The sequence below is a fragment of the Nomascus leucogenys genome, chromosome 6 (assembly GCF_006542625.1).
Source record: "Nomascus leucogenys isolate Asia chromosome 6, Asia_NLE_v1, whole genome shotgun sequence".
Taxonomy (NCBI): domain Eukaryota; kingdom Metazoa; phylum Chordata; class Mammalia; order Primates; family Hylobatidae; genus Nomascus; species Nomascus leucogenys.
In genome coordinates, this window is record NC_044386.1 from 15008009 (window position 1) to 15028814 (window position 20806).

A 20806-nucleotide genomic window follows, 5' to 3' on the forward strand; every position below is an offset into this window, starting at 1 on the left:
ACCACAATGCTACCCTTATCACACTGGTCCATGTGACCAAGAAAGTAGGTCTTTTGTCCTTGGACAGGAGTCTCTGCCATCGTCTGATCCTGGGGGTACCAACTTCTGGATGATATTCTCAACAAGAACTCCTGAGTCCTAAAACTAACCCCTCCAGGTGAAATGCAAGATTAACGTCTGCATACATTTCTACTTTATCACAACGAATGCCTTAAGTAGGTTCTAGTTGTATAGATGATCTGAACCACATTAAAAGAAAATATTTTTAAGTAAAATAAGAAGAAAAATGATCGCTCAGATTGTGTTCTTTTCTCACTAGCTAGGTTTTATTGATCTATTTTTTTAAGCTTGAGTTTAAGCTAAGAAAAGAAACCTTGCTTTTTATGGCAAGAGTTCTCGAGGAAAAAGACAACTTATAATAGAAAGCATCTTGCACAAAAGTTTTGGTAATCAGAGGGGGGAGATGAAGAGGAGCTTTGTAAATTTTGACTTTGAATGGCCAGTGTAATGTAAATATGACTTCCTAGAGTGTAAACAACAGTGGTTTGAAAATAAAAATTTGTACAAAACAGGCAGCTATCTAGTTAAAAGAAAATGTGTCTAATAACCATGTGTGTCTGAGATGTCTTGAATATTTTGATACTATACTGTAATTACTAACGATATAAAATTTCCAAGACTTTTGAAACCATGAGAAAGTTTTTAGGATTTTTTTCCCCAGAAAAAGACAGCTATACTTTTTTGGTACTCTACACATTTAAAGTAATTTAAGAATAAAAAACATACTGTTCCCACACAAATTATATACTTGAAAGTATTTTAAATTATTAATGGAACCACAAGTTCTTAAACTTTAAAGAATCCTGTCTCTTAGTTTAGCCAACAGATGATTATATTAACATAAAAAGTACAGTTACATATATTTGAGTTAAGGATCATCATTGTGTCAAGAAAATATTACATTTATATTGAGAAAATCCAAAAATTCACTAAGAATATTGTTTAATTCAAACGTTATATTTATTGTCTTCATCTTGGACTTCTGAAAACTCACTTTTTTCTCAGACTTGCACAAACCATTCTATTCTTTACCATGCTGGGTTTTGCATGATTTAGAGGCATTGTCACCATAGAGCCATTTTTCTCTCACCCTGAAGGACATAAGAAAGAAATTAGAGATGTCAGAACAGTTGTGTGGAGGTACTTTAATGGGACCATGGTGCAGAAAGGAGGTGGGGTAAAAATATTTGCTTTAGGCCAAGCATGGTGGCTCACGCCTGTAGTCCCAGGACTTTGGGAGGCTGAGGTGGGCAGATCACAAGGTCAGGAGTTCCAGACCAGCCTGACCAACATGGTGAAACTCCATCTCTATTAAAAATACAAAAATTAGCTGGGCATGCTGGCGGGCGCCTGTAATCCCAGCTACTCAGGAGGCTGAGGCAGGAGAATCGCTTGAACCCAGGAGGAGGAGATTGCAGTGAGCCAAGATTGCGCCACTGCACTCCAGCCTGGATGACAGAGCGAGACTCCGTCTCAAAAAAAAAAAAACAAAATTGCTTTATAATCTAGTTAAATGCAATGACTCCTCCCTTTCTAGACCCAACTGGGCACTTGGGCAGCAGTAACAATGTATATTAAATGATCCAATAAATGAATGGTCTCTTTTGCCTATAAATCTGTAATGCAAAAATCTGCAGCAGTGCAATTTACTGAATTTTAATGCCAAATGTCTATCGCTGTGTATTCCTTGCCATCTACTCTGTATATCTTCCTGCAGACATCAATGTGGGTTTGTTATTTTTTTGTTTGTTTTTTTTTGAGACAGAGTCTCCCTCTGTCACCCATACTGGAGTGCAATGGCTCAATCTCGGCTCACTGCAACCTCCACCTCCTGGGTTCAAGCGATTCTCCTGCCTCAGCCACCCAAGGAGCTGGGATTATAGGCATCTGCCACCATGGCCTGGCTAATTTTTGTATTTTTAATAGAGATGGGGTTTCACCATGTTGGCCAGGCTGGTCTCAAACTCCTGACCTCAGGTGATCCGCCCGCCTAAGCCTCCAAAAGTGCTGGGATTACAGGTGTGAGCCACCACGCTCAGCCTCTTTGGTTCTTTTTGTGTATTTTGGTTGCATTCAGCTTTCTGATATCATTGGGAGACAGTTAAATCACAAAATACACTAGATATCATTAGGAAACAGTCCACAAAATATATCCTATTGCAAAAGCGTGTGGTCATTTCTCCTTTAAATTCTCCCATTCTGCTTTCATGACACTTGTAGTGTGCTCATCTGTCTTTCCTCAAGAGGAAATTTTATAATTTTAATAAAATTTTACAACTTTATAATTGTTGCCCTTTTCAAGTCTTATATTTGAAATTAGCTGAGAACAGTGGCTCACGCCTGTAATCTCAGCAATTTGGGAGGCCGAGGCAGGCAGATCACTTAAGGTCAGGAGTTCGAGACCAGCCTGGCCAAAATGCTGAAACCATATCTCTACTAAAAATACAAAGATTAGCCAGGTGTGGTGGTGTGTGCCTGTAGTCCCGGCTACTCAGGAGGCTGAGTCAGGAGAATCACTTCAACTGGGAAGGTGGAGGTTGCAGTGAGCTGAGATGGCACCATTGCACTCCAGCCTGGGTGACAGAGCAAGACCCTGTCTCAAAAAAAAAAAAAAAAAAAAAAAAAATTAACCAGCAGGATCCCTTTTGCAGATTTTATAATTTTTCCCTTTTCAGATTTGTCTGTCCATGTCTCCATTCATCCATCCACCCATCCACGCTAACACACAGTAACTCATTGAGTTTACCTTTAACAGATTTCATTTTCAATTCATGCAGTTATTCCCAGGGAAAAAAAGTTTGCTCAAAGACTGCCTGCTGGAAGATAAGGGGCTAATATCTAAGATTTATAAATAACTCATGCAACTCAATAGCAAGAAAACATATAATCCAATTTTAAAAATGAGCAAAAGACTTAAATAGAAATTTTTCTAAAGATGTCATAAAAATGGCCAACAGGTACATGAAAAGGTGCTCAATATCACTGATCATCAGGGAAATGCAAATCAAAACTACCGTGAAATATCACCTCACACCTGTTAGGAGATCTATTATCAAAAAGACTAGAGATAATAAGTGTGGCAGAGGGTGTGAAGAAAAGAGAACCCTTGAAATCTAGATTGTTGCAGCCATTATGGAAGACAGTATGGAGCTTTCTAACTAAATTGAAAGTAGAGTACCATATGACCCAGCAATCTCTCTTTTGGGCACATACCCAAAGGAGATGAAATCACCAGCTTGTAAATATATGTGCATTCCCATGTTCATTACTGCAGTGTTCACAACAGCCAAGATACTGAAACAACCTAGGGTTTATCAATGGATGAATGGGTTAAGAAACTTTTATATTTATGAAATATTATTATATTTAGTATATAATATATACATATGTCATATATGTTATATATATGAAATACTATTCAGCCATTAAAAAGGAGGAGATCCTGCCATTTTCCACAATATAGATGGATCTAGAGGTCTTGGTGGATTTTAAAAAGCCACCTGCTCTATGTATGTTCTGGAAGTTTTTTATGTGTTATGAAAATGTACTGCTGTCTTAAAAATTGGGGCATTTTTTTCCTGATACTTCAGGGAATATTTTATCTTCAAGTAAAATGATCAAGAGCTTTTTATGTATACTGCTTTGCATTGTTTCTTGCCAAGGATGCTGTGGGTGATATCTGCTCCTTGGTGATAAGGATTCCACCTTGGAGAACAGAAGCTGCAGGGAAGGAAGGCGTTTAGAGGAACTATGCTACAGTTTCATCACAATCCCCATTTTCAATTATTACCAAAAGGCCTTCTCAGAATTTAAGGACACTCAAAGCAGGCAGCAATTAATTTAATTCCAGATAGAAGCTTTTGACCATGTATATTTCACCTGGCACTTTTTGCAAATCTCACTTTCCCTGTTCAGAATAATTCCTGGCAGTGTTGTAGCGTTCTTCCAAATACCACTCATGCATCTCACCATCTTGCCTAAGGGAAAAGTGAAGGAAGATGTAGTCTAAACAGCTAATTTTCATATAAATGTATATAAAAATGTAAAATACATTAAAATTAACAATATCCCCTTAGTGTTACTGCTAAACTGTATTTTAGCCCAGTGCATATCACCTTACTACTAAGTAAATGGCAATTTTGCACCAAGACATCAGATTGATGGAAATTCACTTGGAATAGATACTCAGGCATGAAAGTATGTTCATACCTACAAAATATTCTAAATCCATAATCTAAGTTCAAATATAGTCAGCTTTATTTTCTTTCAGCAAATATATTCAGTTTGTATTGCAATGTCATAAGACCAGGAGGAGGGTTGCAGCATTCTTCTACCTCTGTCATCTTAATATTTGTCTCTGATGTTCTCCTCTCTTAGTGTGTGTCCTGGTACCCCTGCATCGGGGTCCCTGTTTCTACTCTCAGAAGAAGCAGCAGTTATTGCCAATGTCCATTCAGCTGCCAGTCTTCTGAAAGAAACGTGGGAGAAAAAAACTGTGTACAAAGAGTACACTTGGTCTTTCTACGTTCTCTTCTGTGAACAAAATATACTACTTAAGAGGTAGAAATTGTCCTTGTTTTGAATTTGAAGCCATGCTTTATTTTCCTGCTATACAGACATATTCTGATACTCTTTATAATAATATCTAGTGACAGTAAATAGCTCCTGATATCAAAGGGTAAAACACATTGTATGACAAGCTATTCATAGTTTATCCATAACAAAATCTATTTTCAAATGTAAATACATATATTTTTAAATTTGGAAATATATTTAATGTGGAAAATATCAAGAAAAGATATTTTGTGACAACTTCTAGGTATGCGTCTCTGTACTTTTTACTTGTCATGCTTTATAATCTTTTTAATTATCAGGTACTATTTATTTGAGACAAATTGTTAACCATCTCTTCAAAAGTTCTCTGAGGTTGTTGGCCTGCTGTAGGAATAGCAGGAAGGAATTAGAGACTCTTGGTGTGTCTTCTGGTAAAAGAGACATCCAGCTTTCCTAAGCGCTTGGAGTATGAAAGAGTGGCAGGTTTTAGAAATCCACCTCACCCTGCCCCCTCCGCCCCCACGCACAGGGTAAGCATCTTTCATTCCTCAGGGGCCACCTCTAGGCAGGTAGTGTCTTCTGCTTCAAGATGAATAAAACCTAGGCAGGCGGGAGAGGGAGTTCTGTGCCCTCACAGCTGCTAAAATGTCAGAGCTCAGAGCCTAGGATTGTCTTTCCCTCCTGGCCCGAAATAAGTTGTTCACCTGCCTCCAAGAAACACTGGTTTCAGCAATAAATCTCTGAGTACCCATAATAATGAAGGTGGGTACCATGGTAACTTGGATGGCAGTTTTGAAGTCCAAAATTGGTTTATATTTAAGATTTTCCTTAAAGATTTGCTATTCATTCTAGATGATTACCAAAGGGAAGTACGATTTCTTTTCTTATGAATGATTTAAAATGCAGCATGTATACCACCTGGAATAGAAAAATACATGCCAAGCTAGAATTATTTAACATATACTTCCATTCAATTCAAGATGTTTGTTGTGCACCTACTATATATCATAAACAATGGCAGGTGCTGCCAGGACAGAAACAAGGAAAGGATGTAATCCTTGTCTCAAAGGAGTTTTTAGTATAATAGAAGGTATGTCCATCATCTGTTGCGACAGTAATACTGTGTAAAAAATCACCCCCAAACTCAGTGGTTTAAAAACATTGTTTATGCTAGCTCATGCATCTGTGGTTCATCTGGGTATTGGCTGAACCAAGCTGGCCTTGGTTGAGCCTGTCTGTAAGGTACAGGTTGGAGGAAGTCCTGTCTGCTTCACGGGTCTCTCATTATTCTTTTTTTTTTTTTTTGACAGAGTTTCACTGTGCAGTGGTGCAATCTCGCTCGACTCACTGCAACCTCCAACCTCTGCCTCCTGGGTGCAAGCAAAAATTCACGTGCCTCACCCTCCTGAGTAGCTGGGATCATAGAGGTGTGCCACCACACCTGACTAATTTTTGTATTTTTAGTAAAGACAGGTTTTTACCATTCCGGCCAGGCTGGTCTCAAACTCTTGGCCTCAAGTGATCCACCCACCTCAGCCTCCCAAAGGGCTGGGATTATAGGCATGAGCCACTGCACCTGCAAGGGGCTAGTGAGGCATGTTCTCCTCACTGTAATGGTAGAAGATTGAGAGGTCGAGCCCAGCTGCACAAATGGCTTTCCTGTAACATTTTCTGCCAAAGCAAGTCACATGGACAAGCCCTGTGTCCAAGATAAGAATGAGGAAATATACTCTGTCTGAGGTGAATTGCAAAGTATATGACAAAGGATATGGGGACACAGGGAGGGATGCAAAATTAGGAAAATATATAGCAGGTGCGCAAATGTCTTGAATTGAATGGAAATGCTAATATGTTAAAAATAATACAATCAACCACATTAGGAAAAGATAAATTCACAAATGTCTATATAACAAAGGGTGGGGGCTTCACAAGGGAAGGGATCCTATCTCAAAGACAGGAGGAAAACTTCTTGAAGGAGATGGCATTTGCAGCCACTCAAGAAAGGTGTTTGTATTTCAAGAGGCTAACATGGGAGGTTGGGGCAGCACATAATTCAAAGATGCTCCATGAGCACAGTGTGGACGCACATAAGCCATTCTCAGTGTTAGGTTATAAAGAAGCAACTGAACAGAAAAATTGCAGCAATAGAAAAAGGAGATCTGTAAGAAAACTGCAAGTAGGGGGAGACATCAGGTCTCAGAAATTTTTGTGTTGCATGTTATTGCTGGAAGTTCTTTGTGTTAATTTCCAGGGTATGAAATATGCAAAAGCATGTAAGCATAGAGCTTTTGTTTAAATCTTGAGAACTATAATTAGAGCTGGAAATGACTTAGAAATTGCTTAGCTCAGTTCACTTATTTTATAGATGAGGAAATATGTATTTTGAAGATAAATTCTCTATGTGTGGATATGTATGTATATCTATATAGATACATACCTATGCAGATAGTTCCTGATTTTACTATGGCTTAAATACAATTTTCAGACTTTATGATGGTACAAAAGTGATACACATTCAGTAGAAACTGTACTTTGAGTGCCCATACAACCATTCTGTTTTTTACTTTCAGTACAGTATTCAATAAGTCACATGAGATATTCAACACTTCATTATAAAATAGGCTTTGTGTTAAATGACTTTGTTACTGTAGGCTATTGTAAGCCTTCTGAGCACATTTAAGGTAGGCTAGGATAAGCAAACATGTTTGGCAGATTAGATGTTTTAAATGCATTTTCAACCTGGGATATTTTAAATTTATGATGGGCTTATGGCCCGAAAACCCCATAGTAAGCTGGAGGGCATCTTCATGTGTGTGGGTATATGTATGTGTGTAAAATATATAAAATATATAAATATATTAACAGAGAAAATACATTTCTTCCTAAATAAAACCATATATGTGGTATTATTACCATATATATCCAATGTGTATATATGTATTATTGTATCCAATGTATATTATTATTATATAATATATATCAATGTATATTATGTAGATATAAAATTTATATCATATTGGATCTAATAATACACATATATACATTGGATATACATGGTAATAATACCATGTATATGGTTATATATAATATACATTGGATACTACATATATATCAAAAATATATAATATGCAATTATATTTAGAAAGACTAAATTCTTCTCCTGTGTAAATTGAGAAAAAGAGAGAGGAAATGAGCCTACTTCTTGAAGTGGTATTCTAAAGAATTCTTAATCCCTCACAAATTTTAAAACTGCTGTGTCCTTATCAGCGATCTCTCTAGTTCCAAGGAATAGAATATGGCTCATACTATTCAAATGCAAACGGGAGGTTGTTAATAAGAAGAAAAAATAAACATGTTTCCAGTTACCCAAGGACTGGAAATGCTGTGTGTAATGCCTGACCTAGGAGAGGCCTTTCATTGGCTCCCCTAGTCTGGGGCACTGTTTTCAACAGAAAGAGGAGCAGACACTGGGAGAAGTGAGCCAAGGCAGCAGGTGTCCTCTGCGCTGACTCACTACTCTTCCTGTCTTCTGAAACTCACTCCCCTCATTTGTAAATGCAACATAATCACCCATGTAACCAAAATATAATTAGGGAGGTAAACCGGTTTGTGTATCTAATATGTGAGGTTTCTCCGGAATAGAAACAATGAAACTTTGAAGTTGTGCCCTACCATAATCCCCATTCATGTAGACTGGAAGTTGTCAAACGATGACCTGATGGGATTTGCTCCCTGGTCTGGACAGGGACTAGTCCAGCTGGTCTGCTTTTATAAATTAGGTTTTATTAAAACAGCCAATCTCCTTTGTTTACACTCTGTTTGTGGTAGCTTTTGCACAACAATGGCAGGGCTTGTCATTGCAAGGGGGACAGAGCCCATGGCCTGCAAAGCCTCCGTATTGCATATCTGACCCTGTTCGTTGCAGTCTGGTCTCTCCTGGTGCAGACCACAGGGAACTGTCGCTTTCTGGAATGGGCGACACATGCACGTGCTTGGTCCTCTGGGATGGCATTGGCAGGAGTCGGCCCAGGGAGGACATATGTGGAATGAGAATGTTGCCCCCATGAATGTTTTGTCTAAGAAAGAAACACGTGCTGGCCGGGAGTGGTGGCTCACGCCTGTAATATCAGCATTTTGGTAGGCCAAGGCGGGCGGATGACCTGAGGTCAGGAGTTCAAGACCAACCTGGCCAACATGATGAAACCCGTCTCTACTAAAAATACAGAAAAAAAAAAAAAAAAATAGCCGGGTGTGGTGGTGCATGCCTGTAATGCCAGCTACTCGGGAGGCTGAGTCAGGAGAATCTCTTGAACTCAGGAGGCGGAGATTGCCGTGAGCCGAGATCATGCCATTGCACTCCAGCCTGGGCAACAAGATCTAAAAAAAGAGAAAAGAAAGAAACCAGTGCTTTCGTTGCCTGTCTGGGGCTCTGCTGAGGCCAGCATCCTTAACCCTTTGTTCTCTGTCCTTTGCCAGACTCCGACCTGAGCATGCGCACACTGAGCACGCCCAGCCCAGCCCTGATATGTCCACCGAACCTGCCAGGATTTCAGAATGGAAGGGGCTCGTCCACCTCCTCGTCCTCCATCACCGGGGAGACGGTGGCCATGGTGCACTCCCCGCCCCCGACCCGCCTCACACACCCGCTCATCCGGCTGGCCTCCAGACCCCAGAAGGAGCAGGCCAGCATAGACCGGCTCCCGGACCACTCCATGGTGCAGATCTTCTCCTTCCTGCCCACCAACCAGCTGTGCCGCTGCGCGCGCGTGTGCCGCCGCTGGTACAACCTGGCCTGGGACCCGCGGCTCTGGAGGACTATCCGCCTGATGGGCGAGACCATCAACGTGGACCGCGCCCTCAAGGTGCTGACCCGCAGACTCTGCCAGGACACCCCCAACGTGTGTCTCATGCTGGAAACTGTAACTGTCAGTGGCTGCAGGCGGCTCACAGACCGAGGGCTATACACCATCGCCCAGTGCTGCCCCGAACTGAGGCGACTGGAAGTCTCAGGCTGTTACAATATCTCCAACGAGGCCGTCTTTGACGTGGTGTCTCTCTGCCCCAATCTGGAGCACCTGGATGTGTCAGGTAAATGGACACTGACCTACCAGCTATGGGCCCTCCTGGTGCACCATCCTAAAACAGTGGGGACAATGCCACCACCGGAGGGTCCTCTTCTTGCAAGCCATCAGAGATGAGGGGCGGGTGGTAGGGAGGCTGGCTTTTGCAGAGAAACTGTCTCTATGGAATCATGACCCTGGAGGCCACAAGTTTCTCTTTCATCAAATAATGTCCACTTCTTAGGGGAGTTCTTAGGGGAATTCTAGCACATTTTGCCTGGGAGTTGAGGTTAGTATGACTTTTAAATGTCTTTACTCTTCATAACTCTCACAGTTACTTCAGAGCAACCATAGATAGTGCAAACAGGGTGTCTAAGTGTAGAGAAATAGGAAACAAATGACTAACTCAAACACAGTTAGCTTAGAAACTATCCTTGTGCCCACTTGCTGTTGGTCCCCGGAGCCTGGAATCTTTGTCCAAGCTGTAAAAATGACCTCTTGTGTTTTCGTACCACGGGCCAGACGGTGCCCACTGTGGGCGATAAAACACTCAGCTGGAGGCTGTGCTCATGATCACTTGCCATTTTGTAGTGTCTCCTTCGATTTCACCAGTACTCTTCTTACATCCGGGTTAATCCTGCATCTTTTCTCAAGCAAAATTCTCAGTTACATAGTGCAAGGGCAAGGTCCATTGAATTAAATCTTTAGTCCTTTTAAAAATTGAAGGAAGTTGGGCACAGAGGCCCACGCCTGTAATCTGAGCACTTGGGAGGCTGAGGCATGAGGATTACTTGAAGCTAGGAGTTAGAGACCAGCCTGAGCAACAAAGCGAGACCCCTCTCTCCACAAAAACTGGAAATATTAGCCGGGCACAGTGGTATGAGACTGTGGTCCCAGCTATTCTACTCAGAGGCTGAGGCAGGAGGATTGCTTGAGCCCAGGAGTTCGAGGCTGCAGTGAACTATGATCATACCACTGCACTCCAGCCTGGAGGACAGAGTGAGACCCTGTCTCTGAAAAAAAAAAAAAAAAAAATTGAAGGAAATCCCAGCATGGCTGCTTTGCTTGGAAACCTCTCTCAGGCAGGAAGAATTAAAGCCCAGACTCACACTTAGGCGCCAGACATGATCTGGCTGGACTAACAGCCCTTCCTTATCTCATTTGCTGCCTAGTCAAAAGCTGAACATTCGAGAGGCTGAAATGTGTAAGATGCATCAGGGACTTAAAAAAAACCAACAGCACGACCAGCAACCTCAGGGAGTTTGGGGGAGGGGTCAAGAAGTAAAAACCACTATGATGGGTGAATAAACAGAATCTGGGATTTACAAGCATCTGAGGCCAGTGATGCCCTCCAACAAAATCCCAGCTAAAGCCGGCTCTCAGCTTGCTCTCTCTTTCGGAAGCCAACATCTGAAAATATTTCAGATGACAGCCCATTACTTTTTGCAGATTCTTTCCTGTGCTGGAGAGCAGCTCGCTGCTCCTCTACTTCAGCTGGCTTCAAGACAAAACCATAGCAGCCATATGTTCAGTTAGTCATGAGTTAGCCAGTGGCATTGAGAAGCAGGAAACCAGGAGGTTTTCTTACATTTTTCCTCCAAGGAATTCTGGAAAGAGAAAATGTTGTGATGTGGTGGAAACAAGTTTCAAAACTTTGTGATTTAGGAAAATTCACAGCTTTTTCTAGATGTGTTTCCTCTTCATTTAAAAAAAAAAAATGGCAAAGGACTGGGTTCTTTAACATCTAAGAATTGGAGCATTTTATAAACATTTTATTTTCTTAGATTAGAAAATGATTCATTTTTGGAATCCCTATCTTTGTTAAAGGTGCTTCCCATGCACTCTTAATACAGGCTGCAAGTAATTGTACCCTCTTTTGGAGGGTCCTTTTGAAGTTCAGAAATGCAGAAACCACTTTTGCTATTTGGGAATGGAAATTCTTGCACTTCTAGCCTGAGTAATCCTGCCTGGCCCCTTGACTAACCATTATTAAGCCTTGATATCTGTCCTGTAGGTTAACCTGCCTACTTTGAAAGTTCAAATATATTTGTGTAGCCTCCTCTGTCTCCCAATGACAATGGTGATCTGTATACATAGAGATAAAAATGAGGGGAATCTGCAGCTCACCAAGTTAAGAACACAGAATCCCACATATGGGAGAAAGTTTCAGATAGATGGTCTTGAAAGACTCAACAGGCCATGAGGATGGATTTGTCATCAGCACCTACTAAGGGTGTCCTCCTGTTCTGAGGGCGTCTGGAAATTGTTATGTTGATGCAGAGAAGCCAGAGGGCTGCCACAGTTGATTTCATTATGCCTGGTTCTCTTTAGTTTTACAGCTGGGCTCTGATAGTGGCCACGTTCTCAGTGGCAGTAGACTTGACTTTGGACGACTCATCACTGGTCTAGAGCTTAGTTCTCCCAAAGGAGATGAGACTGCCTATCCCATCCCTAGCATGCAGAAAATGCTCATCTGGGAAGCTATCTTTAAAGTCACTGAAAATGACTACAACTGTATTGTTTTGTCATTATCACATATTACCTTTTATTAATAGCATTAAAATCAATGCACTATATTGTTGAATATATTGCAATAACGAGAGGAGGTGGTAATAACATATTTGTGAAAGCTGTATGAAATCTGGAATTAACTGAAGAACCCCTTAGGTTTGTTCAACCAATTTTCAAAATGATATAAAATGTGGTAACTGTTAAAAATAATACTGTTTCAGAAAGAACCTCTAACTGGAGACCTGGAATCATCCTTGTTTCTCCCCCTAATCCTACCCAACCAGTAGAGTCCTGTTCAGGTGATTCTACTTCCCCAGTACCTTGAGTCCATCTCTGCCTGCGTGCCTGGCTGCAGGCTTCCCCAGCCATTCCTTCTTATACCCACCTCCATTGCCTCCAGAGGAATTGTTTCATACTACAAGTCTAACCTTCACTTTTCTGCATGAAACCTCCAATAATTGCTCCCTATGACCTGCGACCTGCAGGAAAAATTCAAGTTCCTCCACAGAGCATGTAACAGCCATCATAAGATGCTCTTCTTAGGTGCAAATTTCATCTCTTTCCTGCATACACTCTATGCTCCCTTCTGTAGAACCATCTTATCTGCATGTCCCCAAACACATCTGATCTGTGTATACGATGATGTGTGCATGCCTCTCTGGCTTGTGTGCCTCTCCCTCCTCTGCCTACTGCCCCTCCTTGAGAACTCTCTGAAGAGACTTTTCATTGCTTAAACTCCAGTCAAGCATCCCCTGAATGTAGCCTTCCCCGCCTCACCCCCAGTGAGCTAAGGGTTTTTTTCTGGGTGTCTGTCTGTCTGCCTTTTGGGTACAGAAAGCTAGAGCATTGATGGACTTGGAATTCTCAACTCATGATGAGCTTTGAGCTTTATAAGGGCAGAAATATGTCATATTTCATTTTTGCACTTTTATGACATTGTAATTAAGTGAACACAGGCGTGTCAAAGTTTTAAGTGGGCATTTTGGCCTCTAAAAGGCTTAAAGTTCCCTTTGGTTAATACTCTAAGCAAGGATTTAGGAAGCTGCAGTGCAACAGTTAAAAATTCCTCATCAGTAAAAGTGAGGTGGTTGGGAGGATTAAGTGAGTTAAGACATGTTAAGTTCTCAAACACATGCTCTGAAGGGAATCATGTAGGAGGCACTCAATAAATCACAGCTGTCATTGTTGTCGTCGTATTGTCCTTGTTATTAACCTGCCTGGAAGTCAGCAGTTGTTCTTCATTGACTTAACCATTTTACGCCCCGGTAGAGATATCACCCTAATAATGAGAGGAAGTGGTAATAAAGAGCATATTTGTGAAAGCTGAATGAAATCTGGGATTAACTGAAGAAACACCACAGATTTATTCAACCTATGTTGTCTATTCCCTACTGAATAATATTTATATACCTTACCCTAGATGTCAAAGCAGGCCCCTGATCTCATCCCAAAAGACAATTCTTGCCTTGGTTTTGACTAAATCCTAAGTTTCACCTCATGGATACCCTAACCCTCCCATGGACTTGCCCCTTGCTTTCCTTTCTCTGGAATGTGTCTATTATCTTTCTTACTACCTGGATGCCATATCTATTAATATATATACAAATTGGTTTTCACTCCACATCTATGCATCCAAATTATTTCTGTCTTTCAAGGACCCCTTTGGAAATTATGCCGTGGTGGCTTCCAAGTTTCCAAAGACCCCTGGGTGCCCAGTGTCTGAATGTCTGCTTCATTTTCTACTGTATATCTCTTGTGTAATTTATCAACTCTATGATACATCATAGTCACTTCTTAAGTCCCTTTCTAAATTGAAGTCTTGGAATGAGGAGTCAAGAAACTTACCTGTAGTCTGGTTGTACAAGTCATATAATCTCACTGAGCCTGCTATGCTTCATCTTGAAAAAATGATGCTTATTCTGGATGATTTCTAAGGTTCTCTCCATGTCTATAATGTTTGAATGTGTGAACTAATCAATCATAAATAATACCTGCTGAGCCATGAACCAATTTACTTTCTTTTCAACCCAAACCTAGCAAATCTATAAGAGTTTGGTCAAAACCTAAAATCTAAAATTACTGATCTAAAATAATACAAGCCTATAAAATAGTCTCTTTACCAAAACTGAACTAAACAAGTATTTCATTAAATTTGGAATTCAGTTTCAAAAGCAAAGTATACATTTTCCTGGACCAAATATATTATCTTTCCTAGAGTGTAGCAGATTTTGCTAATTTTGTTTTTAAAGAAAGGAAACTAGAACCAAGAGTTTAAAGAGCGAAGGTTATCGTATGATCTTGAAAAACAAAGTGTCTTTATAGGCGTCACAGATGGCCAATCACTACCACAGACAAATTCAGTGCAAGCAGGATTTTACAGTCAGCCTCAAGAAAGAAACTCAAAACAAAGGGAAATTTCAAAGCTAAAAGGGACTAATTACCTTTTGCAAAACCACAAAGCCCACTGGAACAGTGTGACCTGCCTCTGACAAGCTGTTTTTGTTCTCCATTTTTGGAGTGTGTGCTTCACTCCTTCCTGAAATTCTTTGACTTAGTAACACGTGGTTTTTGAACCTCATTATTCCCAGGGCCTGAGTGTCTAAGAGTTTCTTGGGCAGCCTACCAGGAGGTGGGAGGAAGGTCCTCGTTAGCACTTTTGTGAGGCTGCTGGGAAGCCTTGGATATTGCCTGAAACAGCCAAGGTGCAGAAGTGTCCGAAGTGAGGCGCCTAGCTGTAGAACTGCCCGAAATATTTGAGAAGAGCAGAGAGAAAATGAAAAATATATATACAACCTCGATAGTAGAATGAAATACATAAAAATATACATTTATAAAATATTAGGTTGGTGTAAAAGTAATTGCGGTTTTTGTCTTTTGAGATCAAGTCTTGCTCTGTCACCTAGGCTGGAGTTCAGTGGTGCAATCCAGATTTTCTGCAACCTCCACCTCCCAAGTTCAAGCGATTCTTGTGCCTCAGCCTCCCAAATAGCTGGGATTACAGGCGTGCGCCACCATGCCTGGCTAATTTTTGCGTTTTTAGTAGAGACGGGGTTTTGCCATGTTGCCCAGGCTAGTCTTGAACTCCTGGGCTCAAGCAATCCACCCGCCTGGGCCTCCCAAAGTGCTGGGATTACAGGCGTGAGCCAACACACCCAGTAGGTTTTTGCCATTTTAATTGCAAAAATCGCCGTTACTTTTGCACTAACCTAGTATTTATAGACTATGGATATTAGTTGCATTAATATACCATAAGCATACTGTACGTGTTTTTATAGAGCAATATATAGAGAACTTAAATATGCCATGAAATCAGTGTTTCATATATATAAATATATAAATTATATAGTATGTACATATATAACTTATGTACACATATTTTTTAGGAGATTAGAAACGATGTTTAGAGAGACATCTAAAGATACCTTCCTGAGCATTAATATTGTTCTAACAACCAGGTAAGAAAATGTTTATAAAAGCCCTTTGTAAAATTCGTGATTCAACACAAATAAAAGACATTATCATTAACTATAAAACAGACAACTGTTTTTCAATGTAGGTATACTTCAGCCAAGGTCCTGAAGACTGTTGGAAGTTGGATGATCTCATCTGATCCTCTTACGGAAGACTGTTTCCCTCTATAAACCACTCATTCATTCAACAGATACTTAGCACCAGCTATGAACCAGAAATGAGACAGCAGTGAACGGCCCCAAGTCCCTTTTCTCAAAACTTACATTCCAGAGTGAGGAGACAGCAAATAAATAAGTGAATAAATAAATATATAATGCCACCCAGGGATAAAGACTCCTGAAAATAAAGGGGAGGAAAGCAGGGGATGCTAGTTTGTACAAGCATGGTTGAGGACAAATTTTTCTATAAACCGAGATTGGCTCTGAGACCTGGGAAAGTCGGGAGGGCTAAGGGAAGCCATTTCCAGTGCTCAGAGGCTGGAGAGCATTTGTGGTGTCCGGGAAATGACAAGCCGGCCAGTGGGGTTGGAGGAATGAGGTAAAAGATGCCGTCAGAGAGCCCCGGGGTGCAGATCCTCGGGAGCCCTGTTAGACTCTGGATTTTACACTTGGAGTGAACGGGCGCCATCCCGAGGCTTTGCACAGGGGCAAGCTTCGAGTTCCGTTTTTCAAGACGCCTCTGGCAGATAGGGGTGCGGGGAATTGACTGTAGGAGCTAAGGGCAGGGAAGGGAGTCTGGTTCAAGGGCTACAGCAACAATCCAGATAACACAGTTGTTCTTCCTCAGCTAAAGAGGGCTGAATTGCTCAGAAGTTCTGTTCAATTGACAGAAGGTCACCTTGCTAGACTAATATATTCACTTCCCATAGCGTTTTCAGAGCATATGCATATCTGTTCTCTCATTGCATCCTCATTATATCTGAAGTGTCGGCTCACCACCTATTCATTCCCATTGCATAAAGGACAGTTCTGAGAAGCAGCAACGTTAAGCCTCCTGCCTGAACCAGGTGTGACTCCCAACCCAGTGCTCTTTCTGCTAAACCAAGGTACATGCCCGAGCTTTGTCTTTCATATCTCACTTTGGACCAGGGAGCTTCCAAACCACGGCAGCGCAAGAACTCACTTTTACTGAGCTCCTGGAACTTTCCAGGGCCAAGGCAAGATATTTACACACATCCTCTCATTTCTCCATCCCTGCTGCCTCCCAGGGAATGGGATCCTCCCTATTTTAAGACAAAGGAAATACTCAGAAGGATTGATTTGCTAAAATGTCAGGCAAGTACGGACAGATGACAGATCAGGAATTGGAACCATGGTTTTTCTGATCCAATCCTCTTAAGCTCAGATAATAGAAATAATGTAGTTAAATAATCAGATAAATATGGGGAACCCGTTCTTGCATTTCTTCTCTATAGAGACCAAGACAGGAAGGGGTAACGTCAGCCTCGGACCCAGACTTGGACGAGGGTCAGGAATGCCCCAGGGCATCCCCGGGCGTGGCTCCCCTGCTCGCAGGTTGCTCTGAGCCTGTGTTATGTCTCTTTGTGCAGGATGCTCCAAAGTGACCTGCATCAGCTTGACCCGGGAGGCCTCCATTAAACTCTCCCCCTTGCATGGCAAACAGATTTCCATCCGCTACCTGGACATGACGGACTGCTTCGTGCTGGAGGACGAAGGCCTGCACACCATCGCGGCGCACTGCACGCAGCTCACCCACCTCTACCTGCGCCGCTGCGTCCGCCTGACCGACGAGGGCCTGCGCTACCTGGTGATCTACTGTGCCTCCATCAAGGAGCTGAGCGTCAGCGACTGCCGCTTCGTCAGCGACTTCGGCCTGCGGGAGATCGCCAAGCTGGAGTCGCGCCTGCGGTACCTGAGCATCGCGCACTGCGGCCGGGTCACCGACGTGGGCATCCGCTACGTGGCCAAGTACTGCAGCAAGCTGCGCTACCTCAACGCGAGGGGCTGCGAGGGCATCACGGACCACGGCGTGGAGTACCTCGCCAAGAACTGCACCAAACTCAAATCCCTGGATATCGGCAAATGCCCTTTGGTATCCGACACGGGCCTGGAGTGCCTGGCCCTGAACTGCTTCAACCTCAAGCGGCTCAGCCTCAAGTCCTGCGAGAGCATCACCGGCCAGGGCTTGCAGATCGTGGCCGCCAACTGCTTTGACCTCCAGACACTGAATGTCCAGGACTGCGAGGTCTCCGTGGAGGCCCTGCGCTTTGTCAAACGCCACTGCAAGCGCTGCGTCATCGAGCACACCAACCCGGCTTTCTTCTGAAGGGACAGAGTTCATCCGGCGTTGTATTCACACAAACCTGAACAAAGCAATTGTTTTTGAAAAGCAGCGTATGTAAGCACCGACACCCACTCATAACAGCTCTTTCCTCCAGGAAGGTTATTAGGAATCTGGCCTTTATTTTTCCTCATTTCTCATGGGCAACAGAGGCCAAAGAAACGAAGCAAGGCAAACAGCAAACGGGCATTTTGGTCAGGTCATTTGTAGGCAGTTTCTCTTCTCACAAAAGATGTACTTCAGCAGGCTGATCGCTGTTCCTTGAGCAAGGCGCTTCCTTTCCTCCCCTCAGGCCCACTCGCACACAGGCCACACCCCCACAGTTCCACGCCCCCCCCCCAAGGCCACACCCTCCCTTCCTAGAGCAGCAGCGAGAACCCATCATCAGAATCACAGTGCTCTCCAGACCTCCTCTCTAAACTGCTTCATTGACCTAAGTCACTCTCTTCAATCCCACACCCATGGACATTCTTGTCAACTCAATATCATAGCACTTTGCATAGGCAAAATACTTTTCAGGCCTTTTTAAAAAATTCATTACAGCCAACAGCTGGGGAAAGACATGCAGTCCTCCCCCAGCTCTGCCAATGACTATGACCTTGGCCAAAGCACTTCACTGCTCTGGGCTGCAGCTTCTAGCACTGAATCAGAGGCCACACAGCCCAAAGATTAGCTTCATGTCCATTATAGCATTGAGGGAGCAGAGATACCCATACACAGAAGCACCTTGGCATAGAGCACCCAGGCATCGACCTCTTCCAGGAGAATTGATTCTGTGGATGGATGCGATTTCAGGAGATTGTGCAGTGCCAGGATCAGTGCACAAAGGGTCCTGTATGTCCTTTGGCTGCAAATCACCCACTTCCCTGTGTGTTTCAGTGGGAGAATTTCGTCTCCCACCTCCTCACATCCTCTTTTGCCAGGCTGGATGCTGTCGTTTCTGTACACAAATACTTTCTGCATTCCTCCCTCCACACCATCCTAGCGAGGCACCAGCAAGCCTAATTCACAGCAAAGCCCAGATCACCCCATCAGTTGCTTTTACTCAGTGTTTTCAAATAGGAGTAAAGGCCCTCGCAATTTTCAATTAACAAGCAAGGCCCAAGGGAACACATGTCCTCAAAAGTTTTTCTAATCCCTTGCCTTGCACACCTGGCATGCATCAGGCACATCTGTTCTACAGCTGGCAGAGACAGATGCCTCGGTTCTTTGTCATTCAGATTGCATTTGGCCTCTTCTCGTCTATTTATTTCTTTATGCATCCAGACTTCATCACATGAAGCCTATTGGGGTTAAGTTTGTAAGTGTTTTAATTGTGCAAATTGCCACCCTGTGTACCTCCTCCGTGTCTGTCTGCATGTTTTCCATCAAAGAAAGAATGCAAAGCAGACTTCCAGGTGTTTAAATTCTGTTCACTCAAAAATGCCAGATGAATGGAAGAGGGAACACACTGAGATGACTTAGACTCTGGTCCACCAACCAGACCCTTGGAATGGAATATTAAAATCATTACAAGGTATGGATTTTAAATGGATGAAATTTCAAATTATCTTATTTGGATAGAAGTCTATATTCTAGCCTCATTTGCTTGAAGTCAGATAGCCACAAGAAATTCCATTGCTCGTTTTCATGAAATTCACTTGTCTTTTGCTAATTAATAAACAAACACATGGCCCTTTCCCAGATTATTCTCTAGCCAAGCCCCACCTTCGTTAGGTTGAAATCCCTCATTTATTTCCTTCTCAAAGTGCCCATTATCCAAACACAGAACCTCTGCATCTCCAAGCCAGTTGTGCTGAATTTGTGAAACTTAGACACCCTTGACAACTGCACTCCTACTGTAGGCTCCTGTGCGTACTGTCGTCTTCTGTGGGGGGATGGAGAGGTTAGTGTGATGAGGTGGCATCTGCCCAGGAGGTTTGTTTCATACATCATGGCCTCCCATCCAATCAACATCATCAACTTACTTACATGTGTAATCAAGGCTCTGTGCCATGGGGGAAATGAATCATTTAGCTAGGCCAGGATCTAGTGACAGCCACAGAGTTTAGAACCATGAAAGAAGTTGAAGGTAGCATTCCTCAGCTCTGTGACTTGTGACCCTATTTGAAGTTTCAGGATTTGGGTGTCACAAAGGGTTGTCCCTAATCCTTGGCCCTGGGGTCTTCCGAGTGAGCTGGTTTAATACTCTGAGAATGAGCAGGGAGATCCAGATAATGAATCCCTGACCGCATCACCTAAACTGTCTTCCAAGCATGAGACAAAGCTGACTGTTCACACTGATTGCCCAGCCCAAACCGTCTTGCCAGTTTCTCCCTTTCTCCCAGTCTCCTCTTCATCCATTCTGTTCTCCCTTGGGGTGGGAATCTATGATGGGGGTTACTGGGGAAACAGCTCAGCAGATTTTTAGAGACCAAACCAAAGGTCTCACTAGGAAATTTATCTGTTTTAAAACATTGCTTCCTTCCTGGCTCTGCTAAATTGAATGCTCATTGTTTGTTGTTGTTGTTTTTTAATTCTAATGTTCAAATCACTGCGTGCTGTATGAATCTAGAAAGCCTTAATTTACTACCACCAAGAAATAAAGCAATATGTTCGTAATCGGCCTCAGCTTCATTTTTAATAACCTTTCCAGAGAAGAGTGCTGTTTGGTCGGGGGCCCTCAAAAGTATGCAGAAAACTTTCTTTGAAGGACAGAGCAAGCCAGGTCACTGCCACTGTTGCCTGCTTGGAGATACAGTGATGGTTTTCTCATCTCGTTTGGACCAATGATTTTGGCTTAAAATTGGCAGGTAAGTGAAAAACCATTACCTTCACAGTATAGTTCAGGTCTTCAATTCCTTAACCCA

The 20806-nt window shown here is 42.5% G+C and overlaps 1 protein-coding gene across 1 annotated transcript in view; it reads left to right on the top strand.

Annotated features, from left to right (window-relative positions):
- The window catches only part of FBXL7 (F-box and leucine rich repeat protein 7), a 438367-nt gene extending 417807 nt beyond the window's left edge, over positions 1 to 20560 (top strand). The window contains exons 3-4 of the mRNA XM_003263173.2: positions 9091 to 9702; positions 17206 to 20560. Of these exons, the coding sequence (XP_003263221.1) occupies positions 9091 to 9702; positions 17206 to 17942 (1349 nt within the window). The 3' untranslated portion in view covers positions 17943 to 20560. The remainder of the gene's footprint in view (positions 1 to 9090; positions 9703 to 17205) is intronic.
- The last annotated feature ends 246 nt before the right edge of the window (positions 20561 to 20806 follow it).